Below are 14649 nucleotides of genomic sequence, written 5' to 3' on the forward strand. Positions count from 1 at the left end.
AGATGAAACTTCAACACGGATCTCCCAAGCCGGTGGCAGCGGCTCGGGCGAGGCCGCGGACAAACGGCCCTTTTCAGGGCAACCTGAGAGCGCTCCTGGAGCTAGGTCCTTTTCAGGACTCCTATGGGCCTCTTGTCCCGCCTCCCTGGCACCGGGTGACGGGCACTTGGCGTGCTTTCGGTGCCTCGGCGCCGACCACGCCGCGGCTGCTATGGCGGCCCCCGTCTCCTGTGTCGCCTGCCGGGAGCTGCCTGAAGAGGGGATCCTCTCCAGGCATCTCTTCTTTTCCCCTGCGTTGGAACTGGCTGACGCCATCGACCTGTTCAGGGCCGGCCCTGACGACGACGATGGCATCATCGACGCCTCCATGGACGACGTCTTCGGCGACTCGGCGTCCGGGTTTTCCCGCTCTCGGGTTACAACCGCCACCGTCGTACAACACGAGGGTCCGCGCCGGATGACCGATCTCTTCCGGGAGATCATGGGTGAGGCGGTGGTCATCAAAGGGATTCCCATGCCGGCCAGCCTCTCGCCCCCGTATCTGACGATATGCAGGGCGAGTGCTTTCGCAACCCATCTTCTTCCCGGCGGGTTACCCAGTGCCCCTTGTTCCCGCCTGTGCAGCACTTGTTTACTGCTGCATGTGGGGACCCTTCGACCCTGAAGGCTCCGGTAAGATCCTACACAGATTTCACCAACGTGGAGGGGTGGGCCGATACTCAGGCGAGGGGGATCTCTCGCAGGGGGATCCCCCTCGCCTGGAGCCTCCCCTGGCAGCGCTTCTCTGTCCGGGCGCCGGATGGCGCCCTAACGAAAAGCCGCTGCCCCCCGACCGCCTCCAGAAGCAGATTGTCGGCCTAACGGACAGGGTGTTCGTTTGTGCCTCTCAATCCGCGGCGGCGGTCAACAACATCGCCCTGCTCTCCTCCGCCATGGTCTCCTTGTCGGCTGACAGGGAGGCCTACGGCCCGGAGGAAGCCGTGAGATGGCTGGCGATTTCCCGCTTTTCCAACACCATCCTCCAGCTATGCCAGCCGATAGCCGTTTCGGCCGGCCGGCATATGGCATGGGCCACCATGATTCAAAGGGTCATATGGCTCTCCCACACTGCGGTGCCGGAACGAGAGCGGGCCAGCCTCCTCCAGGGTCCACTAGCGCCGGATGGCCTATTTGGTCCACGGTTCTCCGAGGTGCTCGCGCACCAGCAGTCAGTCCTTGAGAATCGTTCCCGGTTCGGGGCGATTCTCACGGGCTCCTCCCGCCAGTAGGCTTGGAGGAAGCGGGGTCTAGGCTGGTCCCAGCATTCCAGGGGGCCGCCTCCGACTCCAGCCCCGGTGCAGCAGCAGCAGCAGCCGCAGCCGCCACAGACGGGGAGAGTGGCGCCACGGACCGGGAAGTTCCGGAAGCTTGCTCCTACTTTTTCTTTCCCTTTTAAAGAAAAAAGTTAAGACCGTTCGGCCGAACGGTAGTGCATGGTTCCTAAAGAGCGATATTCCTCAGGCCGCCTGCATCCTACGCTTCTTTCTCTTTCCCCCTCTCTTTCCCCCCCTCTTTCCCCCTCTCAGCCCGGTGGCTGTAGGGTGGCGGTCGGACGGCACATGGCCTCTGGTTCACCTGCTTCTAAGAAGCGGCGTCCCTTGGAGCCTCGTGGACGGATCAGACACTCGTTGCACGAGCCTGTGGATACGGCCGCTTGTACCGGTCCCCTGGTTCCCCACATTATCCCCTCTACCTCCCTTCAACAGTTTTTGGGAGGTGAGGAGACGGGTCCGCGCGCTGTGGCTACAGCCTGCGGACAGCGCATGCGCACAGGTGCGACGGCTCCCTGTTCAGCGGGCACGAGCGCGACGTCTAGACAGCTCGTTGTTTTTGCAGCGGCTGGTTCTGGTACGTCTCCTACGTTCGCTGAGCCTCCTCCCTTTAATGGGAAGCCCCCCTTGGTTCATACGCAGTGTGGAGGCGGTAGGGGCAGAGGAATACGGGTTATTCCAGGACGGTCTTCCTCAGCTGTCGGCTCGCCCTCTCTCCGACCGCTATGCGTGTTGGCAAGAGCGGTGCGTTCTACCATCGTGGTTGGACACCACGTTGAGATGGGGCCATCCCATACAGTTCAAGCGTTGTCCCCCACCCTTTATGGGGTTGGTGGAGACCACGCTACGGGACCCGGCTGCGAGCACGGCTCTGGCAGCAGAGGTGGCACGTCTCTTGGTAAAGGGGGCCATCACTGTCGTTCCCCCCCACGAGTCTCACCTAGGGTTTTATTCCCGCTACTTCCTGGTTTCCAAGAAGTCAGGGTAAAGGAGACCTATTCTGGATCTTCGCGTGTTCAACAGATTCGTTGCCACGAGGAAGTTCAGAATGCTCACTGTCGGAGCGTTGTTCCGGTGTGTGAGAGAGGGCGATGGTTCACATCCCTGGATCTCAAGGATGCTTACTTCCACGTCCCTGTTCGGCAGGCGCACAGGAAGTTTCTCCGCTTTGCCTTTATGGGGATGGCGTACGAGTACCAGTGTCTGCCGTTCGGCTATTCCCTGGCTCCGCGCACCTTCTCGAAATGTGTGGAGACGGCGTTGGAACCGCTCAGGCGTCAGGGAAAGAGGATTCTCTTCTACCTAGAAGACCTGCTTATTCTGAGCAACTCAGAAGAGACCGCGAGAAGGGACACCATGTTGGTGATAAACCATCTCTCCTTCCTGGGTTTTGCCATCAACTGGGAGAAGAGCTCCCCGCTCCCCAGCCGGCAGACAGTCTACTTGGGGCTTTGCCTAGACTCAGCCACCATGACTGCGATGCTTTCGCCTCCTCGGCGAGACGCCATCCTGTCGGCCCTCTCCCGTTTTCGCGTTCGCAGAAACGTGACCGCACTGTCCACCATGCGCCTGTTAGGGCTGATGGCAGCTGCCCACCCCGTGGTCCCCCTGGGTCTGCTTTTTATGCGCAGACTCCAGCGGTGGTTTGCTCGCCAACGGTTGGAACCCAGGCGACACAAGCTCAGGTTGCTCCTCGTTCCCCGTTCGGTGTCGCCAGACCTGGAATATTGGAAAAGACCCTCCGCCCTTCTCAGGGGTGTTCCCCTGGGCAGGGTGGCGTCCTACGTAGTGGTCTTCACGGACGCCTCGTTGACGGGTTGGGGAGGAACGTGCCTCTCTCACTCGGTCGGAGACGAGTGGCGCATCCCTGATATTAGTGGCCCCGGAGAACTGTTCAGCTCTGTGGTTTCCAGAGCTGGCCGCGCTCTCGCGGTCAGCGCCGTGGCCAGTACCGTTCAGGCCGGATGCACTTTCACAGGCCCACGGGACGGTGCACCACCCGCCCGATGTCTCGGGACGGCTGTTGGTTTGGCTCCTGATAGGTTGATCCTGCAGGGCAAAGGTCTGCCTGAGACGGTTATCAACACTATTCAGAGTGCTCGTGCGCCTTCTACTTCTTCCCTCTATGCGGCGAATTAGTGCTCCTTCTCTAATTGGTGTGAGAGGAACCACGCTGTCCCATCTCAATGCGAGGTGGGAAGCGTGCTTTCGTTTCTGCAAAACTTATTGGAAAAAGGTTTGGCCTTCTCCACTATCAAGGTCTATGCGGCAGCCGTTTCGGCTGGCCATGCAGGCTGTGATGGTGGACCGATCTTCAGCCATCCACTGGTCAAGAGATTCTTGCGTGGGGCTAGACAGTTTAGGTCTGATTCACGCGTGCTTACACCACGCTGGGATCTCCCCACCGTGTTGCGCGGATTGTCCAGGGATCCTTTCGAGCCTCTTTCTCAGGCCCCTTTGGATGCCCTGTCATTTAAGACGGCGCTCTTGTTGGCCTTGGTTTCTGCCAAGCGGGCCGGTGAGCTAACCGATCTATCCATCAGCCCGAGTTGCTTGTTGCTAAACGAGGACAGCTCCTTCGCGTTGCTCAGACCTAATCCGGCGTTCCTCCCGAAGAACATTAATAGTTATTTTCGGTCGAGGGATATTGTGCTTAAGGCTTTTCACCCCCCGCCTCATTCTAGTGAGGCGGAGGCGGAGTTGCATCTCCTGTGCCCGGTTCGGGCGTTGGCTATGTACGTGAATCGCTCGACCGCGTTCCGCTCCACACAACAGTTGTTTGTGTGTTATAGCAACGCTAGCAGGGGCCGCTCTCTCTCTAAGCAGCGGTTTTCTCGCTGGGTATGTGAGGGTGTTTGCTTAGCCTACTCTCGGCAGGGCTTGACGCCACCGTTGGGCGTTAAAGCTCACTCCACGCGGAGCTTGGCCGCTTCAACGGCTCTACTCAAGGGCGTTTCGGTGGAAGACATCTGCGCGGCTGCGTCTTGGTCTTCCCCCGGCCCCTTTGTCCGTTTTTACATGTTAGACATGTCCAGGGGCTCACTCGGCAACTCTGTGCTGGAGTCCGGGACCCCTTTTACGGCTTAAGAATATAGACATGTTCTTTAAAGCGGCGTGGTTGGATTTCCTCTCGCCGGCTGGCGAGTTGGACTTGATTACCAGTCTTACTCTCCCACCTTTTTTCAAATGAAAAACAGGCTAGGGGGGTTTTCTATTGGCTCGCCAATTGTCAGGTGGTTTTGTTTGCCAGTGTGGCACTCCCGCAGTTTTTTCTTCTAATAAGAAACGGCCGAGAGAGTCCCCTTATTGGAGAGCCGGATGCCGTAGCTCCGCCCCCGATGGTAGCGGTGGTTTCCTAATGGAAACAGTGTTGTTCTGGTTTTTCTTTTCCTTTTCATGGGTTCCATGAAGCACGGATTAGAGCCGGAGTCTTTACAGACTCACTTTTTTCTCCCTTGATCATTGCCTTGCTTGATCTAGGAGGAATTCGTTTTTTATTAAGCTGTTGTGTTTTGTACTTCCTTGGCTTTTTTGAGTCTTAATGTGCTCTGGTGACTTAGGTCGTTTTGACTGGGGTCCAGCAGGAGTACATTGATCGGGCTCCGCTCGCAGCTTCACCTTAGCCCATAAGGCGAAGCATAGACGGCGTAGCCTACATGAAATAGAACGATAGTTATGTTATTATAACTCTAGTTCTATGATTTTAGGCGTAGCCGTCTAGTTGCCCACCTGCTGTACCCTCCAAATGCTGAAAGAAAAGCGTGGAGGATGAGCGACGGTATACACCGCGTTATATAGACACGATACCGTGGGGAAATGTGGGCGGTGCCCACGCTGATAGGTGCATAGTTTGAATTTTGTAGGCGAATTTTTTCGCCTACAATCATAGAACTAGAGTTAGAATAACATAACTCGTTTCGTTTCGTCCTTCTCCGCGCCCTCACCCCCCTCCTGCCAACCCAACTCCGTTGTGATTGGTTACCTTCCTTTAAGCGCGCGCGCGCAGGCAGATTTGACCAGGCATATGGGGGCACGGCAGGAGTGCATCTACGCAGATGATTTCCCGGAAATGTGAACATGCAAACGCTGTCCCGAGTGTTTAGCGCTCTGCACAGCCACCCCAGACTTTCAGCTGAGAATACGTCGAAATGCATGTACGTCATTATTTGACACTTTAGTATGGTTAAACATGACTATCAATCATTATAACAACGTTTATAGGTCATAAAAGTCGAAAAAGCATAATAGGTCCCCTTTAACAAGTGACCTCCTGATGCAGCCTCTGGGCAAAGCAAGCAGCCAGCCGGGCATTAGGTGAGTACTCGTACTAGGTGCTAGGCTCCATGCTCCTTGTTCCATCTTGGATGGAACAAGAGTCTGCGACTTATGTTGACTTGTCTGAGGTACAGACAAGAACGCTGATGGAGAAATGGCTTCAGTGTGCTCTGTGTGTGCATATGGTCACACCCACCTGGCTGGAGTTACCCGTGCAATTCTCTGGGATGTCACAGTTGTTCACTGCCTCTCTGCATACCACACCCATGAACTCCATCTAAGGTGGACATCGTAGACAGATGACAGTAGATTATGTTAAACAAAAGAGGGAGAGAGAGCGAGAACAGGGTCATGTATAATACGTCCTCCTCCCCCTGCTACTCGTGTGAAGCCCACCTGGCAGCTGCTGCAGCACAGCCCATTACTGCACTTGGAGCCCTGAGTCAGGGTGCACCTGTTGCAACAGTTCTCCCCTTCCTTGGCACACTCCTGGATGAAAAAGACAGGATACACAGTACTTCAAACAGTGTTGGTCCTTTATTATTAGAACGTCTACTTAAGTTAAGGTAAAGTCTGAGTTTCCCTGTAGTCCACAGCGGTATATTCTTCCACCTGTGCTATGCATACATCTGGTGGTAAGTGAGAGTACTGCAGGTGGTATGTGGGATTATATTCTTGAAATAGACACATTCCCAAGAATATATAAAATATATAAGGATATATTGTAAATATTGTTTTTAAAACAAGGTATCATAGCTTGTTAGTATTTCAAGAAAAGTAACACTTTGTTTCATCATATGTTTTCCATTGTAATGTTGACCCTTGATGTTTCGTATTTCTTTGTGTTTGCTAAACATACACAATGGGAGCAGCTCACCTTTTTTTTCCAGGTCCGGTTGCAGTAATAATGTGTATAAACGACGCGCTGGCACTCTTTACTCAGCCACTGCATGTGTATACATTCATTTAACCGTTTGCATCTGAGGTGGTCCGCGGAAGGTCGTGATGACAACTTAGTGTCACACCTGAAGTAAAAGACTGGTCCAAGGCTGTTCTATGATAGCATCGGATGGGTAGCATAGCTAGCTGCTCTCTACTCACCACTGGGCTTCCACAGTCACACTCCTCCCCTGGTTCCACAAAGCCATTACCGCATTCTGGAGGGTCCAGGAGCTGGGAGGGGAAGTGCCATGTTAGCAATCAATTAACTAACTCACACATGGTGGATATAGGATTAAGTGTGTGTTTGTGTGTGTCTCTGTGTTTGTGCCTGTGTGTGTGCCTTGTGTGTGGATGCGTTTGTATGAGCCTGGGTGCACCCCTGCATTTAAGTGTGCCTGCGTTTGTGCCTACGTTTTTGTGTACCTAGATTTGTGTGTGCCTCGGTGTGTACATGCGTTTGCGTATGCCTGTGTGTGTTTGTGTGTGCCTGGTTGAGTACGTGCATTTGTGTATGCCTGTGTGCGTGAATGTGTGCGCGTGTAAAAACCTTCAGGGGCTTGTTGAAGAGACAGGCTCCTCCCCCACTGTTAAGGAAGTTGTGGAACTCCTCCACGTTGCACTCAGAGAACTTCTTCGGGAGGTAGAAGCTGTCCAACACAACCACTGAACAGTTATATGAGGTTCCACTGTAACACCACATCCACATCATTATCTCGACCCTCATGATAATGTGGATCATTTGGCCAACCCTAAGTTAAAATCAACCACGCGTGGACACTGATCCTGTGTAAAAACATTGTGAAACTGATATTTTAAGAATGAATAGCAGTCAGTGTTAAGTATCACAAAACAAATCACATCATCTTAACTGTTCCTAAAAAAGTCACAATACAAAGACAATACAAAGACAAAACAGTAACTTCTTTGTCATTTTTTCATTTCCGTTAGGTTTTTCAAACCATACTCACAGTTAGGATGAGCTCCTATAAGAACCAGACAGAAGTGTAATGCTAGTGTGTGTGTGTGCGTGTATCTGTGCGTGTGTGTGTGTGTGTGTGTGTGTGTGTGTGTGTGTGTGTGTGTGTGTGTGTGTGTGTGTGTGTGTGTGTGTGTGTGTGTGTGTGTGTGTGTGTGTGTGTGTGTGTGTTCTTGAGAGCGAGGAGAGTCTTTGCATTGCTAAATGCAAAATGAAATGAAAAAATTATTATTTTCATTGCATTCCCTCAGAATGTTTCGAATGTAATGGATTGAACTGTTATTGCATTCCTTAGTCTATCCTTTCAAATGCTGTTCACTTTTCCTGCCCGGACCTCACAGTGGATGAGAAGCCTGAGCAGGAAGGCAAGCAGCAGCTGGAGCCCTACAGAGAGCCCCATGAGGGGAAGTCTCTTCCAATGAAACATATTGAATTTGATCTGAATGCTATTCGTGGTTTCTATCCTAAAGCCTCAGGTTCCAGCATCAGCGCTACGATCCCACAGAGGATCAGTTCCGCCTCTCTATCTTGGACTGGACGGCGGACCGGAAGCAGCTCAGTGTCGCAGGGAGAGACACAATGCAATAACACACAGGCCTACTCGCCGCACTGCCAGAGAGGGTGAGCAGCCTGGCTTCTTCCATCTTTTTTAGTGAGTATGATTCGAGAACAATGCGATGTGGCTGAGTGACGATGGTAGGCCATGTTGCCTTTGGGGGGAGTGCACTGCAATATTTTGCAAGGATGTCCAGGAACATTTTAGAATGTAATTTGAGGTCAATAGGACATAATCTGTTTTTTTAGTTTCAACCGTCCCAAAACCATGGAATGATAATACCCCCCCCCCCTCCCGCCTCTCTATTTTATTGCAATATTGAATCATTTGTTTAATAAAATAAGAGGCAATGTGTGGGCAAATGGTAAAGTGGGCACAAGAATAGTAATTATGTAGGTATTGACGTATATGACATTATCATCATCAGTACAGTTGCAATCAGAACAACACACCAAGCCTTCTTCAAATATACATTTTAAAGGGTAAAGACATGCTTTTGTAAGGTTTGTTGCAGTATAAATGTTAACTTTATTACATTTTTTATTTTATTTTAATATTATTTAATAAAAGTCCCAATATTATTGCCCTTTAAAATGTATATTTATATGATTTTCCAGTGAAGCCCAATATTTTCCAATGGAAAAAATGAAAATTCTCACAAATTTAAATCAAAGCAAAGTAGGAATAAATGACATAAAAGAAAACCCATAAACCATGGAAAGAGAACCTCAACATCCTGACTCGATTCATTCATTCCTGCTCCAGTGGTATTGATTGTTTGGGGGTACCATCTGCCAAATTAGAGCAGGCTTAGTTGGGCAGATATATTTAAGATCTATGTCCATTATAAGCCAATATACACACACATGCTTGCAAGCTAGGAAAAATAGAGACACACACAAACACGCACACATAAGCACACAATCTTTCTGAATATAAACCCTGTGAAAGAAATCTGTGGATAGTTTAGTTGATTATACATGCACTTGCTCATAAAAAAATAAACAATAATTAAATGACCACCAATTAGCATGATGGAGATGAGGTCTTCTTGTTGAATACAAGTGTCTGAAATACCATTGACCTAATTCATAATAATATCCTTATTAAGGCCATGGCCATTTTTGGACAAAAGGGTCATCGTAACTATGGTAACCAAATAGTACATGGAGTCGGAACTGTGCAGGATATAGAGACAATAGATGTGTCTAAGATGAGAATGACATTGCAGACTGTATCTTGTTGTTGATCGAGTGGCTAAACACACCAAAACTAAACAATAATATACTTAAAACATAAGTAGAAAAATTGATCATGAAAAATACAACCAGAATTTAAAAGGGCCAATCAGACTGTATTTGTTCATATCAATTGAATTGGAGATGATTCTAAGGGCGGGACATTGGGCCACAGAGGCTGTAATGGTATTGGATGAGGAGGGAAGAGTTGTGATGATTGACAACCCTTCTGCGGCAGCCAGTTGGTTGAAAGAGCATGAGCAGCATTCTAGCCAAGCTTCTGCTCACCTGCTGTCCCATTTGGGATTCAGGGAAACAGGGGAGGTATTTAAGAAGAAACGTAAACAGACACTCTCTTAGAGCCCAGTCACACAGAGACTGAGGACATCACACAAGTAATACCATCCTGATGCACACACTGGCACACAAGCACTGGCACATGTGTTTTGTACCATGACAGAAAAACATAAAATTACTGTTAATACTTCCTGAAAAAAACCTAATAGCATTCAACACTACTGTACCAACACAATATAAGCAAGAGTCAAGTGACATCTAGTGGTAACATTCTTAGTGACTGAAATATGGGCCCTGGACAATGTGGTTTAAAACCAGACTCTACTGACATCTACTGGTGACTGAAGCAAAGTAAATACTCTCAATTATCAGAGATCTGTGACGATATAGATTGAACTAGTCCATAATTATTTGAATATTGACTGGGAATCATTAAAAAATAAATTATGTAATATATATTCATAGGGTTAGGGTTATATATATAATATTTTAATGATTTAAATGTATAATATCTTCATTCTATGAACATTCTTGATCAAAATATAACTAAATATATTTTACGATGCCACTTGCATAGGAATTACTGGTCTTCACCAGTCACTGTCAATCAAACAGTGTTTTGGCCAGCAAGAAAACATGTACAATGTGGACCCCTGTCCTACCGTAGAACCACCTTCAACCATTATGTTAGGGATTCATTAAGGAAACACTGATTATTATTGCACCAACATAAGAACATAGGAGAGGAGTTCAGAAGAAGCTTACCCAACATCATCCATGATGCAGCCTGACCAGCGGTCTTCACATTTACACTCGCCTGCAAAGTACAAATACACACACACACACACAGAGACACATAAGCACACACACACACACACACACATACACACACATACACACACATGAAGATCCCCTCCCACAAACACACACGCACACACACACACACACACACACACACACACACACACACACACACACACACACACACACACACACACACACACACACAAACACACACACACAAACGCACACACACACACACGCACACACATGATACCCCCCCCCAAACACCCACACACACACACAGACACACACAAGCACATGCGCATGGACACACACACACACAAATTAAATATTTTCATGAGCAATGTTGGCTGTAAAGGAGTGTGTATGTGGGAGGCGCCAGACAGATGAATCAATATTTAACTACCGTTCAGAATCCTCTTCTTGTCCGAGAAGATTCCAATGTTCTGTCCCAGAGACTGGGCGAGGGTGATAGACATCTCGTCTGTTTTCCCATACTAAAGAAAGAAGGAGGGAGAAGGGTAGAGATAAAGCAAAGCAGTGTATTTTTGCCTTCACATAACCTCAAACATCCCCACATCAGTGCATTACAGTCAGTATGGAGGCCTGTGTGCATATCTTTCCCATGAGAATAAACAATGTAATCATTCTCGTGGGACGCTGGGCTCACCTCATTGACTCCGCCTCCTTTAGTAAGGGAGCAAACTCCGCCCATATATGAAGCTCCGCCCCAGCTGCTATGGAAACGGTTCCCACTGAAACAGAACAACAGCTTGGCTTTTGTCCTCATGTGATCCTTAATGCACCGTTTGAATCCTATGTCTTCCCGAACTGTTTCATAAGCTCATTAGTGTGATAAGTAATACTCACGAGAAAAGGTGCACCGAGTCACACTTCTCTTTGATGAAGTCTCGGCGGTACTTCATGAACTCCTTGAGGGTCACCATGGGGTCGTCGTCGATGTTGAACCGGTTGTCAGCGGCCCATGTTTCCATGGCAACCAGTACTATGCGTGTGTTAAGCTGTTCCTTGAAGAGCTGGAAGAGGACCAATTTAGACAGTTTATCAGCAAACAAAACGACGTGTGTGTTAAAAAAAAAATGTTCAACCCAGTCCCTGTGTTACAGAGCTAGCGTCAACAGTACAGATGTATTATCATATACATAATTTCAATCTTATACACGTACATATCCTCAAGGTCCTCTAGGTAAGGTTCAAGACCTATCTTTTAAATAAAGCCATTCTTCACCTATTAGTGAATTAATAAATCACAGGTGGGTGAAATGCAACGTTTTTCAATGGCAGACAAACATGAGTGAGGGGAGGTTTTTTTGGGTTGTTTAGTTTCAAGATATTGCTTCAGCTCTTTTCTGCTCCCTCTCTTTACAACTCTTGAATCTTCCCAACATCAGCTGGAAGCGCATCTTGATAACACTTTACAACAACTTGTCATCCCTATAAAAGGGCAGTAGAACATCGAGGAAGGCCAGACAGAGTCAGAACCGGCGCTATGAGCTCAGAGGCACGCTCAAAGATTGGGTTTGATTTAATAGGATCAAAATCAATTAGGCTTCCCGGCCAGACAAACAGGAGAGGAAAGGGCAGCAGACACTTCTCTCTGGGTAGGCTGAAACCAAGAGCCTGCAGACACACCAGAGAGGCTAAAACAGCACTCCTCTGTCTGCTCTTGCTAAAGGCATGACAAGAATACTTGAATACTTGCACACACATTTAACAATGTTGATCCTTCAATATATTACCTTCAATGTAAAATTTAGATAATATTAAAGATCGGTAATAAATAGAGGAAACTGAGGTAATGTATGAATATATTTGTTTCATGTGTAACAGGCTGGGTAACATGGGGAGACGAGGCAGGTCTATATTTCCGTACCAATCAATGGAGCTCATTCTCATCATGACCCCATGCTTGTTTCAATATCATTGCCCGATTTTCAAGGACAATATATATATAACCTCAACTTTCACAGGCAATCCTCTTTCGCCTTATCGGGTTTCAGCCGCCCCGCAGACAGAGCACCACACAACAGATAATGTCAGTATGACAATGATTAGCATTGTGTTTGTTTTGCTGTGGTATACGTGGGGCTAGGGGGATGTAATGATAAGTCCTCCACATATACAGTGTACATCCTGTACATTTAGTGAGGGCTGAGTGCTTGTGGTAGGCTTTCCAAGAACCCGGATCGATGAAATCTTACCATGTCAGCCATGTTGACCACTGACTTTGCATAGTTATTTGTCTGGCCAACAGAAAGACGATGCTTCTTATACTGAAAGTAGAAAGAGTACAACTTATTATACAACATATACAATAAAAAGCCTTCTCATATATATGATCCCTTAGAACAGGCCTTTTAGAATGTGGTCACCAAGTCACACACTATAAAGACACTTTAGTGTCATAGAGACATTGCTTCCGGTAATGGATGACAAACGTTTTTTACCATGGGTACTAATTAAGTTATCCTAGTATGTATAAAGTCGGTGCTGTTTTGAAATAATAAATTGCAACTGTACAATCAAATTACCAATATCGTTGCTGAACCAAATACCAAAAGCCTACAGATATTTCTGTTAAAGGTCCCATGACATGCTATTTTATGAATTCTTTAATATAGGTATTAGTGGGCAACTAACACAGTATTCAAAGACGTTCCCGAAATTCAGCCGTGTTGCAGAGTTACAGCCACTCCGAGCCAGTCGCACATTGAGCTTCCCCCAAATGCGCTGTTTTGGTGTCTGTAGCTATAATGCAAATGAGGAGGAGCGAGGCGGGTCAAGGAGGAGGGTGGGGGTGTGGCCCTGAGCAGCTTGCAGCCACGGTACCATGCGCTCTGTTTACAGTGGATGTATCGCAATGGCGAGGCGCACACAGCCATTAGCCGTGTTCTGTAAATATTCTAGAACACACGGGAGTCCTGGAGCTCTATATCTAAATATTATCATATAGCCTACATAGATATCTATATCATATAATATATATTATCACGGTCAAAAGCTGTGTGAGCCGATATTATGAATCTCAAACGACCGCGTTGAGTTCTCCGACGTTCCTGGTTCTTCCACGTCCACATCAATGTGAAGTAGACTGAACCGCGACATGGAGGAGAAAGGGATCGTTGCCGGGCAGCGCTTAGGCACCTCCGCCCCCGGTGGTGGTCCCTCAGCGGGGCTCAAGCGGGAGACATTCGCCGCCAACAAACCCTTTCTCCTCCATGTCGTGGTTCATGTTCTTGAGGGAGTCAAAGCCAAAGTTCCCTCCCCCCAATTCATTCTCAACCTTGGCTGAGATAACCCCCACTACGAGTCTCGTTGTAGAAATACCAGAGACGAGAGTTCGACGTGTTATGCGCCATAACACCAAAAGCAGAACGGTTATCCAAATAACAAGGAAGTGTACAACACTTGCGTTACAGTCCTGGAGCTCTATATCTAAATAATATCATACAATACATAGATATCTATATCATATATAATACATATTATCACGGCCAAAAGCTGTGTGCGCCTCCAGACGATATTATGAATCACAAACGACTTTGTCGGGTTCTGCAACGTCTCTGGTTCTTCCACTTGCACATTTTTCTGAAGTACACTGAACGCGCGCTGCCTGCTGCCGGCTGCCCGCTGCCGGGCGATGGTGGCTGCCCGCTGCTGGGCGATGGTGCCTCCCGGCAACCGGCGGCATGTTGCAGTTCATGTACTTCAGCGAGTCAAAGCGAAAGTTCCTTTCCCCCAATTCCTTCTCAACCATGGCTCAGATAACCTCCATGACAGTCTCGTGGAAATATAAGAGACGTCAAAGAACCGACAAGAAACACTTAAGGTACAGTGTGTGTATCCCCAAACACATATGTGGCGCTCGCACGTGTCTCATTGGCAGGCCAACGTCTCTGGGCGGGCCAGGCAGAGTAAGGGGAGGAGCTTAGATGCTTTATGACGACATAAATAAAGACATTCCAAATCAGCGCGCTTGAGCATCCGTTTTTTCAAAGCGGCGAGCAGAACAACTACTGCTCGTTTTACACCAAACGCAAGTTTTAGCCACTGGGGGACCATAGGCAGGCTAGAGGAACTCATATTTATGTTAGCAAACCTCATAAAGTGAGATTTTCATGTCATGGACCTTTAACATTTCAAGAATGTTTCATTAACCATGTCAAACATCATAGTGAGTCCCTTGACCATGGCATCATCCATATGAGAGGAGACTACTGTATTGATGAT

The 14649-nt window shown here is 48.2% G+C and overlaps 1 protein-coding gene across 3 annotated transcripts in view; it reads right to left on the minus strand.

Moving 5' to 3' along the window:
* adam22 (ADAM metallopeptidase domain 22) overlaps window positions 1–14649 on the minus strand; it is a 61325-nt gene that overhangs the window by 11780 nt on the left and 34896 nt on the right. For all 3 annotated transcript variants that reach the window (XM_030369758.1, XM_030369757.1, XM_030369756.1), the window contains exons 10-18: window positions 12621–12692; window positions 11269–11435; window positions 11069–11153; window positions 10805–10895; window positions 10360–10411; window positions 7075–7174; window positions 6687–6758; window positions 5982–6074; window positions 5782–5862 (exon numbers count right to left, since the gene is read on the minus strand). In XM_030369758.1, the coding sequence (XP_030225618.1) occupies window positions 5782–5862; window positions 5982–6074; window positions 6687–6758; window positions 7075–7174; window positions 10360–10411; window positions 10805–10895; window positions 11069–11153; window positions 11269–11435; window positions 12621–12692 (813 nt within the window). The remainder of the gene's footprint in view (window positions 1–5781; window positions 5863–5981; window positions 6075–6686; window positions 6759–7074; window positions 7175–10359; window positions 10412–10804; window positions 10896–11068; window positions 11154–11268; window positions 11436–12620; window positions 12693–14649) is intronic.

The sequence above is a fragment of the Gadus morhua genome, chromosome 11, assembly GCF_902167405.1.
Source record: "Gadus morhua chromosome 11, gadMor3.0, whole genome shotgun sequence".
Lineage (NCBI taxonomy): Eukaryota > Metazoa > Chordata > Actinopteri > Gadiformes > Gadidae > Gadus > Gadus morhua.